The sequence below is a fragment of the Rhinatrema bivittatum genome, chromosome 4 (assembly GCF_901001135.1).
Source record: "Rhinatrema bivittatum chromosome 4, aRhiBiv1.1, whole genome shotgun sequence".
Lineage (NCBI taxonomy): Eukaryota > Metazoa > Chordata > Amphibia > Gymnophiona > Rhinatrematidae > Rhinatrema > Rhinatrema bivittatum.
In genome coordinates this window covers 15849720-15864680 of record NC_042618.1, presented here as the reverse complement: position 1 = coordinate 15864680, position 14961 = coordinate 15849720, and the positions used below count along the sequence as shown (strand labels likewise).

Genomic DNA, 14961 nt, shown 5'->3' with positions numbered 1-14961 from the left:
ATACTTCACTCTCGACGCATATCCAGCATGGCTCTCTACTTCAACGGCATCGGAGAAAGACTGATACATCACGAATTTCCAGCATAGCTCTCTGCTTCAACGGCAGGGGAAAAGAAAAACTGATACTTCACGCATATCCAGCATAACTTCAACGGCAGGGGAGAAGAAAAAAGGATTCACACTCACAAAGCGGGGAGTAGCTGGCTTGTCACGGCGGTTACTACCCCAAACCAAATGTGCCTGATACTTCACTTTCGATGCATATCCAGCATAGCTCTCTGCTTCAACAGCAGGGGAGAAGATAAACAACCAATAAGGGCTGTATAACATAATCTGGGTAAAAACAAATAAGCATGGGTGTAGCTTGCTTATTGCGGCGGTTACTACTCCTACTACCTCTAACTAATCAAGCTAGATATTTCACTTGGATGCAGCTCCTCCACCGCTCTCTACATTAATGGCGGGGGTGGAAGGGAATTAGAACCAAGAGCTAAGAGAAACAGATAAGTATGGGAGAAGAAATGAGGGAAGCTTGCTGGGCAGACTGGATGGGCCATTTGGTCTTCTTCTGCCGTCATTTCTATGTTTCTATGAGCAGAGGCTACTTATGTGCATATATGCTAAGAACGTAGGAAAACTTCATGTAGAAATGCTTGATATAAAAATGTTGTTTGTGTTAGTAACCGAGGTAGGAATACAAAGGTGCTGTAGGCGAAAACAAGAATAATTGACTAAAGAGCCAACAATTGCCAGCGTTTCACCAGAGGGGGACATGATAGAGGTCTTTAAAATCATGAGAGGTTTAGAACGGGTAAATGCGAATCGGTCATTTACTCTTTCGGATAATAGAAAGACTAGGGGGCACTCCCTGAAGTTAGCATGGGGCACATTTAAAACTAATCAGATAAGTTCTTGAAGGAGAGAAGTCCATTAACTGCTATTAATCAAGAGTTCTTAGAGAATGGCCACTGCTATTATTGACATCAGTAGCATGAGATCTACTTAGTGCTTGGGTTCTTGCTAGGTACTTGTAGCCTGGATTGGCCACTGTTGGAAACAGGATGCTGGGCTTAATGGACCCTTGGACTGAACCAGTATGGCAATTTCTTATGTTCTTATGTTCTTATATAGGGAGTGGAATGGAGGAGAGAGAGAGTGACATATCCGTCAACTTTTTATACCACTGTAGGAGGGTCAACTAGTAAGTCGAGGGTGGTGGTCTAGGTTTTGGGGGTCAGTTTTACATGCACAATCAGAGGTGCGAACAGCACAGTAGACATCAGTGAAGACTTGATGTGATTTGGAGTGAGGAAAGGTACGGATGAGATTTCTACAATGTACTCTTGACCTAGCTTGATAGCAGCAAGGTAGAGAGTGCATCAAACCAGGCTGAGAGTACAATGTACAATGTCCATTGCAGGCACCACCCGCTGGAACACATTACTCACGAACCTCCGCCTCGAGCCTTGCAACATCAAATTCAAGAAAAAGTTAAAGATCTGGCTCTTCAAACAGGCATACCCAGAATAGGACCCTTACACCATAAACCCATTGCCACAGATGTTTGTTTCTAAACCTCTAATATTCACGTTATTAGGTTATCATGTTAATCCTCAGCAGTTTCTTTTTCTTGCTTTTCTTTCGTTATTTCTCTAGTTTTTATTCTCTGCATTCCCATCCCCCCTCCCTGTTTTAATGTAATTTCTACCTTCAGTTTGATGTAAACCGATATGATGTACCCACTAATATCGGTATAAAAAAAAAAGCTTCTAAATAAATAAATAAATCTTTGTGTACCTGTCCTCACTCCAAATCACATAAAATCTTCACTGATGTCTACTGTGATGTTCATACCTCTGATTGTTTATGTAAATCTGGCCCCCCCCCCCCCCCCCCAAACCTAGCACACCACCAAAACCTCACCTCGAGTTACTGGTTGACCCTCGTACAGTGGTATAAATAGTTTACTTATATGCGAGCCTTATAAAGAGTCTATCTGTCTGTCTCTTTGTCTGTCTGTCTCTCTCACTCACATACATTAACAAAGGATAGCCTCTTTGGAACAATTTAGCTGACAAAATTTGAGATTAATGTTTACTGTTTTCTTCCTGTTATGCCTCACTAGTCCCTTGTTTTCTGACAAATATGTTTTAGCAAGAAACAATTTTACTGAAACATGCCACATATTTTTACAAGATTTACTATTTATTTATTTATTTATTTATGAACTTTTATTTACCGACATTCGTGAAGCACATCATGCCGGTTTACAGCGAACTGAAAGGTGGAAAATTACAATAAAACCAGAGAGGGGGAGGGGGGAAAGGGCGAGAAGAGGTAGGGGGGGGAGGGGGGGGAGGGGACAGGGGGGAGATGGGGAAGGCAGTACAGAGTGAGAACAAAAAACAATTAGAACCAAACAGATGAACTATATACATTTATTCTCATATTATGTAGTGCTGAAGTGGTACTATAAATCGGCAGTATTTATCCATTCGATGGTTGATCTAAAGAAAAAGATCCTGGTTAGCCCATGAAAGATTTTGGCTGCTGAGTTACATTAAGCTCATGTGGAGTCTGCAGCCCCTGAGCTGCGTGTGATCAGGGAAACAGCAAAGAAACTAGAATACATTGGGGGTAATTTTCAAAAGCATTTATTTATTTATTTATTTATTTTTAGATTTTTATATACCGGTGTTCCTATATGAAATAAAGATCACATCGGTTTACATTGAAACAGAACATGAAAATTGCCAAAAGGCATTACATAGAACAAGGTTATGAAACTTGGAACAGTGTACATAAGTTCAAAATTTAACAATAACGTTGTAACATTGATGACCAAAAGATAAAGGAGAAAAAAAAAAAAAAAAAAAAGACTTAAACAATTAAGTTGACAGGTCTTATTGAGCATAAAAATTATAACGTATAAGTGAGAAAGTCTCAAGTGTCCTGCAGCAAGAGATTAGATACCGAAGTAGGTAGTGGTATGGAAAATGGGGGTTTGTGAAGAAGATATGTTCTTGCTGGTTGGAGGGGAAAAAATGATGATCATGGTCCTGGAAAAGCTTGGCTAAAGAGCCAGGTTTTAAGTACACTTAAAACTGTTTTAAACGTGTAAATGCACTTCACCCATGTAAGTGGGCTTTTGGAAATTGCCACGGTATACGCCATTGAATTGTCCATAGGGACGCTTTATGGGGGGGAATTTTAAAAGCCCTATCTATGTGCGTCAAAGCTGGGAGATCCGTGCAGAAGTCGGGCCAGTGAGCGCCACGCGTAGTTTAAACGGCACCCATTCATGCGTATCTCCTGGCACGTGCACATTTTTTCCCCGAAAAAGGGGCGGGGTGTGGGCGAGGTCTGGGCGGGGCATGGGCGTTCCAGGATTCATGGATGAAACTCACGCGTAAATACTTATGCGCCCGAGCGTGCGCCGAGGTCCCCTGTCGCGTGACCTTACTTCTGCTATGGATGGCGTGTACGCCCTAAATAAAAGAAAAAAACCACTAGGCTAAGTCAGCAGGGTTTTAAGGGTAGGGGCTAGCGGAGTAAAAGGGAAGGCTAATTAACTAGGGGGGGGGTGTGGTTAGGCGTTCTTGTCCTTTACCTGGGGAGCTGAGAATGAACTGGGTAAACTGGCGCGCGCGTCTACTAAAATTCCCTCCCCCCCCACTTATATGGTAGAGGCGGCATTTGCGTGCACGTGCGTGCGTCCGTATAAAATCGGGCGCGCACATAGGCGCGTATGTAATAAAATAGCCGCGTCCTTTGGTGCGAGCTGGCATACGCGCATCCATGTGCGCCCACGCGGCTCTTTAAAAGTTACCGTCCCGGTGGGTAAATATCTCTTGAAAATTGCTACAATAGTTTGAAAATGACCACAATGCAGAAATCCTTTTTACAAAGGAAGGGACTCTGATCTACCTTTATAGTGAATAAAATAAGTAACGGCTGAAATAAGAATCATGATTTAAAAAAAATAAAATAAAAAAATCTCTCTCCTCCATTTTCCTTTTGAATTCAAGCCATAGCTCTTTCTTCTGTAGAAGAGTCCCTGTGAACTTATCTCTCTATGCCAGACAATTAGACTTAATAATAATAATGTTGGCTTTTCTATAGCACCCAGGATGCCTTCCAAAACATATACAGTGATCATTTATTCTATTTATCAATGTGTATACACGCACGCACGCACGCACGCACCCACTTACCTAGTAATACTGTTCTTATTTATTCATCCTGGATATGGTCTTCATTCCTGTTACTAACTAACCATTCATGATGATTACGGTTGGAGATAGGAAGCTTTTAGCTGGATCCCGAGGCTCCTCTCCCTACGGAGCTTCTCCAGTGACTTCTCTCGATAGTTGTCCGTGCGTTAACCTGACAGTCGGTGCTTCTGTTTTGCCACAGAATATGGAGCTTGATAGATCACGCACTGATTGCCCGCTGTAACATGGAGGAACCCATTCGCTGTGCAGCGGTTAGTACCGACGGGATCCACCTCGCGCTTGGCATGAAGGATGGCTCGTTCACGGTACTCCGAGTCAGGTAGGGCACAAACGAAAGGAATTTTATTTTATTCAAAAGTTTTTATATACCGCACCATGGGGTAGTAGTCTCTCCATCTAGGCGGTTTACATAATAAAACAAACACAGTTTCATAACATACAGCAAGTTAAAATACAATATGTTAACTATTTATTTTATTTAAAAGTTTTTTTAATTGATTGAAGGCGTTTCGTATACTGTGCCCCCAGGCAACCAGAAATTTTCTTTTTATAGTTTCATATCCCCAGGCAGCTCTGGGGAGCCCTTGCCAGCCCGAGGGCTGAGTCTTCTCCTAGGTGTATCCTCAGTCATAGCGGGGGCCAGTAGTGACAGCTGTCTTCCCTCCCTCCTTGGGCTTGTGTGCACGACATTTGCGGTGTGCACATTTTTTATCCTTTCTGTTTATCCGGAAGGAATATGCTGTGGAATCATTGGAAAATGGTCTTCCTGATATCTTGGGTTTGCTTGGATGAATTGACTCCCATTGAAAGTCAGATTTTTTTTTTTTTGATCCTGCTACAAGTGAGTCCTTCTATCAGAAACTTTCCAAACTGGATTTGGAAACCTAGAATGTGCGTCTGATGCCTTTAATTCCATGAATGCACCAAGAATGCCAGCAGGCTCCCCAGCAAAACCACCAGCACTAAATTGAATCTGCTAATTTGTGCACAGAATATTTTCCAGGAAATTAAATTGCATACTTTTGCAAATCCGAAAGTATGTGCGTTGCCGCAAACCCTGCCCTCAACTGTGCCCCCAGCAATGCCTCCACTCTAGTATGGGTAAATTTATGCACGTACGTGCATTAAGTTTAATCGCAGTGGGGTCGATTTTAAAAGCAGTGCGTGGCCGTCCATGTGCGTGCGGTTCCCAGCGCGCGCACATAGTCGCGCAGATTTTATAACATGCGCGCACCGGCAAGCGCATGTTACAAAATCCGATGGCCATGCGCCACTCACGGGGGGGGTGGAATTTTCGGTAAATATGCGCGACGACACAATCAGGCCTCTCCAATTTCCCTCCCAGTCCGCTCCAATTAAGGAGCGGACTGGGAGGGAACTTCCCTACCCCCCTGCCTAACCTTCCTCTCTCTTCCCCTCTCCTCCCTTCCCCCTAAACCTAACCTAACTAACCCCAGATTCATTATTTCAATACTTACTGCCCTTCTGGAGCAGAAGTAATTTTCGTGTGCTGGCCAGCTGCTGGCGGAATGGCACTGTGCCGTCCCGGCCCTCCCCACCCAGACCCCGCCCCCCAGGCCAGCCCCTTCGGAGAGGCCCGGCACTTGTGCGCGAACCGGAGTTTACGTGCGTGGCTGGGTTCCTTATAAAATGCGCACGGCGCGCGCAAGGCCCCCAGCCATGTGCGTAAACCCTGGTATCCGCGCGCGCGGGCCTTTGAAAATGTACTTGATATCGGGGGCGGGTAAATTTTATAGCCGCTCATTTCTGCAGGTAAAGCCTCATTTCATCCACAGGACTGCCTTTGAAAGTTACCCCCTCCAGAGATTTGAGAGAACAGAAAGCACAACCCCAGTGCCACGTGTTAAGTGTTCATGGTTCCAAGCTCGGCCTGATTCAACAGTGGATGTTGGGGGCTGTCGAAATACACGGCAAAAAGGTTATTAAGAAATGCAAGTCCCAGCGGTAACAGAGGCGGGGTTGTCTTGACAGTCTGCGATGGTGGAATCCATTAGCATCCGGGTCTGTCTGGCAGGCTGCAAGCTCTGTAGTACCTGGAGGTTGTAGTGGAGACGTAGGCGCCCCTGTAGCAGATCTGTCTGGCAGGCCTCGCGAGGGACATGGGAATAAGATAGCTACTTAGATCACACTGCGATGACAGAATCAGACTAGCAGCTAGGTCAGTCTGGCAGGCTGTACTAATAAGTAGAAGCCCAAGCGGAAATGCGGGTGCTCATCTAGCCAGCTGGGTCTGTCTGGCAGGAGGCCGGGGATGCTTTGGCAGTGGCCCTGCTAGCATTCTTGGCTGATTAGATTATTACAGAGCTTTGTGGTGAGGCATGGGAAAGATGGGGCACTGGACTGAATTAAGTGGGGGATCCTAAGTAGACCCCTCAAGGTGGTGGAGTACAAAGGTGGAAGACAGGGAAGGTAATTTTATACCGCATAACGGTAAGGTCTTCATATACATTGTACATGCAGACTTTACCGAGTATTTTCAGAGAGGATTTACATGCTTTGGGCCTGATTTTCAAAAACATTTGCATGCGTAAAACGAGGTTTTACATGTGTAAATGCACTTAACTCGTGTAAGTGGGCTTTTGAAAATTGCTACAAATATATGCCATTGAATTGTCCATAGGATTTACCCGTGTAAGTGCAATTTACGTGTGTAAATGGCTTTTGAAAATTGCTACGATAGTATGTTACATTTACGTGCATAACTCCTTTGAAAATTCACCTGATAATTTTGTTTTGTGGATAATTGGCTACATACAGGCACAGGTGACCTCGCACAAAGTTATACCTGGTCCTAACTCATGCGGGGTAATGTACGTGCATAGGTTAATAAAATCCAGACACATGCACGTGACTCCAGTTGCCTTTCCTGTGTGCGTGTAAAAGCAGGCATGAAACAGAGTTATGCAAACGGTTTTACATGCACTGAGCCCAGGCACATTTTTTTATCATCCATTTCTGTGCATAAAACTGGTTCTTATGCTTTTAAATAGCTTTGGAAATGACTCCCCCCCCCCCCCCCCAAAAAAAAAAACCAAAAACCCGACTGTCTTGGATAAGGAGAAATCTTGCAGGTGATCTTTTTTCTGCCACTATTTACTGTGTTGCTATGAATCAGTCACTTAGACTAGAGGAGTAATATTTTCCTATGTGGAGGGGAAGATGTAAGACTAAAAGCTGTTTGTATCCATTCCCCGGTGGTAAACATTGAAGCCTTCATGCCCGCACTATCACAGGTGCAAGACACGTTCTCATCCGCATGATACACATCGTTTTTCCATATCACAGAGACATGACGGAGGTTGTCCATATTAAAGACAGAAAGGAAGCGATCCATGAGCTGAAGTACTCGCCAGATGGCAGCTTCCTCGCCGTTGGCTCCAACGACAGCTCGGTTGATGTTTATGGCGTTGTCCAGAGGTACAAGAAAGTGGGGGAGTGCGTTGGATCCCTGACGTTCATCACTCATTTGGACTGGTCCTCAGACAGTAAATATTTACAGACCAACGATGGCAGTGGGAAAAGGATGTTGTACAAAATGCCAGGTAGGATTATTTCCTTTCTAAAAGTTTCATCTGGGTGCGCTCTAGATTTTATCTGGCAGAATCAGTTGAGGCCTTTATTGCGTGTGTAGTGTATAGTCTTGCGGTGCGGGGCAGCACATCTGTGAGCCACAGCAATGGAAAGGCGCTAGATTAGAGCCAACGCAAAGCACAAACTCTCCAGACTCAGGCTATTAAGCTCGCTGCTTGGCCATTGCATAGGTTGGAGTCTAGTGACAGAATTTTTGGAGCAGGGAGTTATGACTTTTTATGTAGTGAGGTAGAAATGTAATCTTGACTGTTCCTGGAAATTCTAAGATATGACAGAAAACCAGAAACACAGCTTTCTGTACATTGCCATCAGTGAGATGGATTTCTCTAGCTACATAATATGCTGTTGCAATTAAAAACACTTTACTAATTTTTTTTTACAGTTTATTTTAATTTTTTCAGACATGAAACAGTTACATTTGTTGGAAATAAATACATCTGACCAGTTTTTACTCATCTAATTGATAGCCAGTTTACTTGCTTAAAGAGAATAGTAATGAAATATCTTTGGTGTATTGACATTTATTGCTAGTCATGTCAAATTCTTTTTATTTGAAGAGTTGAAGAGAGCAGAGGGCCAGATTTTTAAATCTACGCCCGATTTTATAACATGCGCGCGTAGCCGTGTGCATATTATAAAATCCGGGGTCGGCGCGTGCAAGGGGGTGCACCTTGCGCACGTCGAGCCCTAAGGGAGCCCCGATGGCTTTCCCTGTTCCCTCTGAGGCTGCTCCAAAATCGGAGCGGCCTCGGAGGGAACTTTCCTTCCGTCCCCCCCCACCTTCCCCTCCCTTCCCCTACCTAACCCGCCCCCCAGCCCTATCTAAACCCCCCCTGACCTTTGTTGACGAAGTTGCGCCTGCCTCTGGGCAGGCGTAGGTTGCGCGCGCAGGCCAAGTGCCGGCGTGCGAGCCCTCAGCACAACCACTGTGCCGGAGGCCTCGGTCGCGCCCCCACCCTGCGTCGGCCCACCCACTCCCCGCCCATACATAACTTCTCCTTATGTATCCCTGTACATAACTTCTCCTTATGTATCCACTCACCATTCCCCCCCCCCCCTTTTTCCTTTGTCTCGTATACCCCCACCCCTCCCCCTCCTTATTTACTTATTTATTGTATATTACCTTTTAATTATTTACTATGTTACTTCGTTTATGTTACACAATGTTCCATGTAAAGGCTTTGCCTATATATCCTTGGTTGTAAGTTATCTGTAAACCGGCACGATGTGGAAACGGTTGCCGGTATATAAAACAAAAATAAATAAATAAATGTGCTGTTGTAAGAAGCCACCTTTTCTCAAAGTAAACGCCCTGCCACTGCACACGGCGTGTAATGCTGTAGAAACCTTGGAACTGAAGTAATGCACACTGGTTCCAAGCAGAGGTGGAACCAATACATTTAATACTGTTGTGATTATTAGTCACAGAGCAAGACGTAGTAAAGTTAACGTGATTTTCAAAGGTCATTCAGTGAGGGCCCACAACTGGAACATGTAATTCTGACTCTCCGTCCTGAGTTTTCACCATTAAACAAAGAATTGTATCCGGCCGAGTCTGTTACCTTGGTGAGAGATTGCGCATGGTTAGTAGCTGTGCATAGTTCCCGAAGCTGAAAGAAGTAACGGGCATTGCTAAATATTGTTTTTTTCATTGCATTTTAGGTGGAAAAGAAATATCAAATAAAGAAGAATTAAAAGGTGTTCAGTGGGCTTCATGGACGTGTGTTTCTGGCACTGAGGTGAACGGTATTTGGCCCAAATACTCTGATATTAATGATATCAATTCTGCAGATGCAAATTTCCTTGGCCAAGTTTTAGTTACAGCTGATGACTATGGAGTAGTGAAATTATTCCGATATCCTTGTCTAAGAAAAGGTAATTTTTTTCTTCTGCCTTGCACTTTCAGGACAACATTTCAAACTAAATTTTCAAAAGCTTAGTTGGGACAAGACTTGTCCCACTCATCCACACTGAACAATTTATTTGGATTTAGCAGAATATAAAATTTTTAAATAAATAAATAAAATAAAAAGTAACATGTATAAATCGGCCATATGTGTACATTGTGCACTTTCAACGGCCTTAAGACAGGTACACAATTTTGTTATTTGTGTAGCGTTGCACGTACAGAAAAGGAGTATTTCAGGAAGTCGGGGTGTGGGGGCTTGGATTGTTTCAGGGGTGTGAATATGACTTACTGTATATGCATGATGAAATTTTTAAAAAGTTACACAAGTAAACTTGCTGTTGAGGTGTGTGCATATCTATTGGGTTGAAAATCAAGAAGATTTTGTATGCATTTAAAAGCGCACTCATATATCCTAAGTTACGCACCCTACTGACATTTTGGGAGGTTCTAGATTTCAACTTGCTACCTAACTGGGTCATTCATCAAAATGTGTTATGGCGTTAACGCACACATTAATGCTATAATGCATGTGAAAAAAACTGTAACACATGATTCGAATGGACATTTTTGGGAGGGATGGGATTGGGGAGGAGTTTGTGTGGGATTATGCTATTGCACAGTTTTAACGCCAGAAATAACTACACCTTTTTTCCTGGCGTTAGAGCACCTCTGGGGAGGGCCTCACTGTGTTCACCTATTTCTATTTCTATAGGAGGGCCACCTAATAGTTCGAGGTGAGGTGTTAGTGGTGGTTTAGGGTTTAGGGGCTAGTTTCGCATGTAGAGTGAGATGTACGAACAGCACAGTACACCTTGGTGAAGATTTTACGTCATTTGCAGTGAGGAAACTCTCAAAAAGATGAAATTTCTACGAAACTGAACCTTAAACCACCACTAACACCTCACCTTGACCGATTAGGTGGCCCTCCTATAGAAATAGAAATAGGTGAACACAGTGAGGCCCTCCCCAGAGGTGCTCTCTTTCTCTCTCTCCCTCCCCCCCCTAGTGCAGGATGCAAAAATAGGGATTAGTGCAGCGCACACTAAGTTTACCACACCATGGGATAATACCGATGCAAAGTGGTAAGTTACCACATGATGCAGTAATTGAAAAATTTCCATAAACACACCCCTTTTTGTTATCAATGCATTAGTAACACTTTTTGATGAATCTAGCTGTAAAAGCCTAAATTTGACTTCCAGAACCTCCGTTCCACACCCACCCACATTTACCATAACAGCTGGCTCCTCCCAAGCACTGTCTAACATTCTATCTAGGAAACACATGAGGTCTGCCACCTTTGCACCAGGCAGGGACAGATTCAATATGATATTTTCCTTTTCGGATCATTTCTAATATTCTATTTGCTTTTTTTCCACTGCTGCCACACACTGAATTATTTCAAAGATTAGTCCACAAGGGCTCCCAAGATCCGTGACTTATTGCATGTGAAAATGTGTTTAACTACACCTGTTTTGATTGTGTTAGGCTGTGCAATAGCCGCCGTGATGTAAGGTTTCATTGCCATTTGTGATGTCTCCCATAAGTCTGATGTGTGAGAGAGAGAGAGAGAGAGAGAGAGAGAGAGAGCGAGAGAGCGAGAGAGCGAGCGACCGACCGACCGACCGACCATAATATCATGGCCCATAGGTAGGTATTTGTATCCCTATGGTAGGCCCACCTAGTAACTCGAGGTGGGGATTAGGTAAGAGTGTAGGGGGTTAGGGGCCACTTTGACATTCCACGTGACTCCTACGAACAGAACAGTGGTCTCTTGTGAAGATTTGCTGGCCTTCGGAGTGAGGAAACTCCCTCCAAGATGAGATTTGGGCAATGTTCTCTCAACCTAGCTTGATGTTACCCAGGTAGAGAGTCCATCAAGCTAGGTTGAGAGAACCTTGCCCAAATCTCATCTTGGAGTGAATTTCCTCTCTCTCTCTCTCTCTCTCTCTCCCTCCTTCTCCATTAAAAATGGTCCCCCCAGTGGTTGAATGCAGGAAATACAACAGGTCTGGCACTTATCGCAAAATCTGAAATGGTAGCGCAAATTGCAATAAATGCTATATTAGCATAAAACACGCCCCTTTTGCTATTGCATGCAGTACTTACCGCATTTTGATAAATCCACCCCAGAGATTGAAAAAGAAAATGAGCTGAGATGGAGAAAAAAATTCAGTATTTACTGCTTTATTTCATGGTCAGAACTGCAGTCCCTCTTCTGCTCACTGTAGCATGATTTTTTGCAGGATTTGAAGCATGTGATTGCCAGGGATACTGCCTGGGAGTAATGTTCATAGTCTATGGCGACTGAATCTTAGCGATGTGCAGCTGAAAAATTTCCGCTCGTTTTGTTTCTTTCGTTTTTTTGTTTCAATTTACGTTGCTTCGTTTTTGCATACGCTAAATTGCTTTGTTTTTGGTTTTTTTTTTTAGTGCAAGTGAAAACCCAGTTAGTGCACACTAATAACGGGTGGTTTTAGGCACATACTCAATCACCTGTACACCTTTTTTTTATTTTATGGGCACAAAATGAAATGAAACAAAGGACAGCACTTCCCTGCTGAATCTTTGCTGGTTCTCTCCTTCTGATGGGCTGAGAGCCCAGGTTTGGTTTATGGTAAATGGCAGAATGACAGTAACCCCCCCCCCCCCCCCCCCCCCCCCCCCCTCCGGCACAAAGCAACAAAGAGCAAAGCTGTATCCTGTAACATTTCATGGAGCGTCTCATGCGCCAGGGGAGAGATGCCTGTTTTCTATTCACCATCCAGAAGCTGTGTAATGTGGGCTTCCCTGCTGTGCAGCATGTATTAGATTGCTTTCAATTTATTCTGAATTTTTGGCACCTTATATTCATTGGTGGGTCCTATGAACAGCTCTGAGCTGAATTATTAAAAAAGATTATTAGCACCAGCGGCACCAAGCACTACCATCTTTGCATCCTTTCATTGCAGACCACAGGGGGAACTTCATGAAAACCTCATACCTTTCCCCTTTGGCACTCTCCTTCTGAATCCTTTTACGCTGTATCTTTTTTTTTGTCTCTTGAGTTTTTATTGTTTTGTAAATCACCCATTCCAAGGCGAAAGCCCAAATGGCCTGTAACATGGCGACAGCCCCGTTGGAAACCTGCCTTTCAGAAATTCATCTCCTTGCTCTTTCGAGACGTATCAGGAGGAAAAGTCGGGCAAAAATGTAGTTTCTTTTTTGTTTTATAGTCATGTAAGCAGAGAGAAATATGAGAAACTACATGAATTTGATTTTCCCCTACCCTCCTCCCCCAAAATCTCCATCAAGAAAAAGAAAAAAAAAATTGCGCCTTTTAGTGTAATTTATTTTGATTTGAACCATTTTTAATGAAGGATCTATTGTTTGTTTTATCTTGAATTTTCTTTTCTATATAACACAGGAAGAGTAGTTTTCAGTAATCCATGTAGGTCTAAAGTCTGACGGGTGAAAAAGTGCCCGCGGTCCTCAGCTTAAAATTTTTAAAGCGGATTTAGGAGCAAAAATTTGTTTTGAAAATTCGCCGGTTGTGCTGGGGCGCACACGTGGGGGGAGGGGGAACATACACAGGCCAGTTATACCTGCTCGGGAGGTAACCTTACTGTGCATATTGTCAGAAATCAAAAGGGCACACATAAATCCCAATCCCGCCCCCCAACTCCATCTCCCAGGATGCCCTATTTACTAAGAGCGTAAAAGCCCATGCGAAACATGCACATAGATATGCGCATATGTGCAAAATTTACTCTCTAAAATTATCGGATGGGAGCACTCGGCGACTGCCCCGTTATCTAGCATGATGCTGACCGGCTTATTCAGAACATGTTCTATTGTTAAGCTTGTGCCACCTGTTTTTTTTTTTTTTTTTTTCGTAGGGTCAAAGTTTAAAAAATACCTTGGCCATTCAGCTCATGTGACCAATGTCAGGTGGTCACATGATCATCAGTGGGTTATTACCATTGGGGGAGTTGATCATTCCGTCTTCCAATGGAAGTTTATTCCTGACAGAAAACTTAAGGAAGCTCTTTACATAGCACCACAAGGTGAGTATTATTGTGTGTGTGTGAGTGTGTGTGTGCAAAAGACAATTAATAGGCAGTTAGCATTTGATTATGAATTATGCAGGGTTTAAAACAAACACTTGAGAGTATAATTCAGTAGGGTAATATGGAATCCAAATCACCATTTGAAGCGTGGGGAGAATCTTAATTTCACATACTCATACTATTGTTCATCTCTTCCTGTGAGACCCATATTGTGTCAGAATGGCATTATCTACCCATTGTCGGGTCCCTGCTGAGATGTGGGATTCTCTGCCTTCACGCAGTAACATAGTAGATGGCAGCAGAAATAAAGGCCCAACTGGCCCATCGAGCCTGCCCAGTTATTCCTGACCACACCGCCAAGGAGTCGAGAGGATTCATTTGGCATCTGTCTTGGTTTCAGAAAGTTTGGCTGACTCCAATAGCGATGAATCCGATTCCGATCAATCTGACGTTCCAGAGCTGGACTCTGAAATTGAACAAGAAACACAGATCACATACCGTCGACAGGTAAAGTCTTTTTAAGTCAAATATATGTATGTAATTATTCTTATCTATTGGACTGACTTGAGTATTTATATGGTCAGCATACGACCCATCCTTCAGGTCCTTCATTAACTGCTAAGGTTGAATCAGTCAAGTTCATTAACATTGTCTGCTTTCTGTGATGCATGAATACCTGAAACACAGATTCATATTGGTCATGTAAACGGTTTAAATTGTCTTCTAAATGTATTTAAAAGGAAATGTTGGAGAGTGTTCACAGATTAGGCCTTCAAAAAGTCACAAGCTGTAAATAAATGGCTTGGATAGGAGAACTTATCCAAGCTCTCTTTCATTATCTATATACAAGGTATAATTTCAGGTGTAGCTTTCTCCTAAGGCACCACATGTCCTCTTCTAGATAACTGAAAGCAGCATGAATAGCAACCATTGCCTTTTGTCTTCCCAGGAAGAGAGTAAATTATGAGAAATCTCTTTTACTATATAGTTTCCAAACTCATTTTTTTCAAAACAGTAGCCTCAGGACCTTTTGAAGTTAAAGGAATATATATTTTATAACTTTGTTCGACTGCATATTGTGCTGTGATTTAATGTCATTCGTTGCTGTCCTAGGCTAGGACTCTGTTGTATATAGTTTTATAAAGTCTTGTGTGAT

General features: G+C 43.2%; 1 protein-coding gene across 2 annotated transcripts in view; it reads left to right on the top strand.

Moving 5' to 3' along the window:
- The window catches only part of EML5 (EMAP like 5), a 378431-nt gene that overhangs the window by 178429 nt on the left and 185041 nt on the right, over positions 1–14961 (top strand). For both annotated transcript variants that reach the window (XM_029597756.1, XM_029597755.1), the window contains exons 8-12: positions 4417–4554; positions 7542–7798; positions 9510–9722; positions 13635–13802; positions 14206–14312. In XM_029597756.1, the coding sequence (XP_029453616.1) occupies positions 4417–4554; positions 7542–7798; positions 9510–9722; positions 13635–13802; positions 14206–14312 (883 nt within the window). The remainder of the gene's footprint in view (positions 1–4416; positions 4555–7541; positions 7799–9509; positions 9723–13634; positions 13803–14205; positions 14313–14961) is intronic.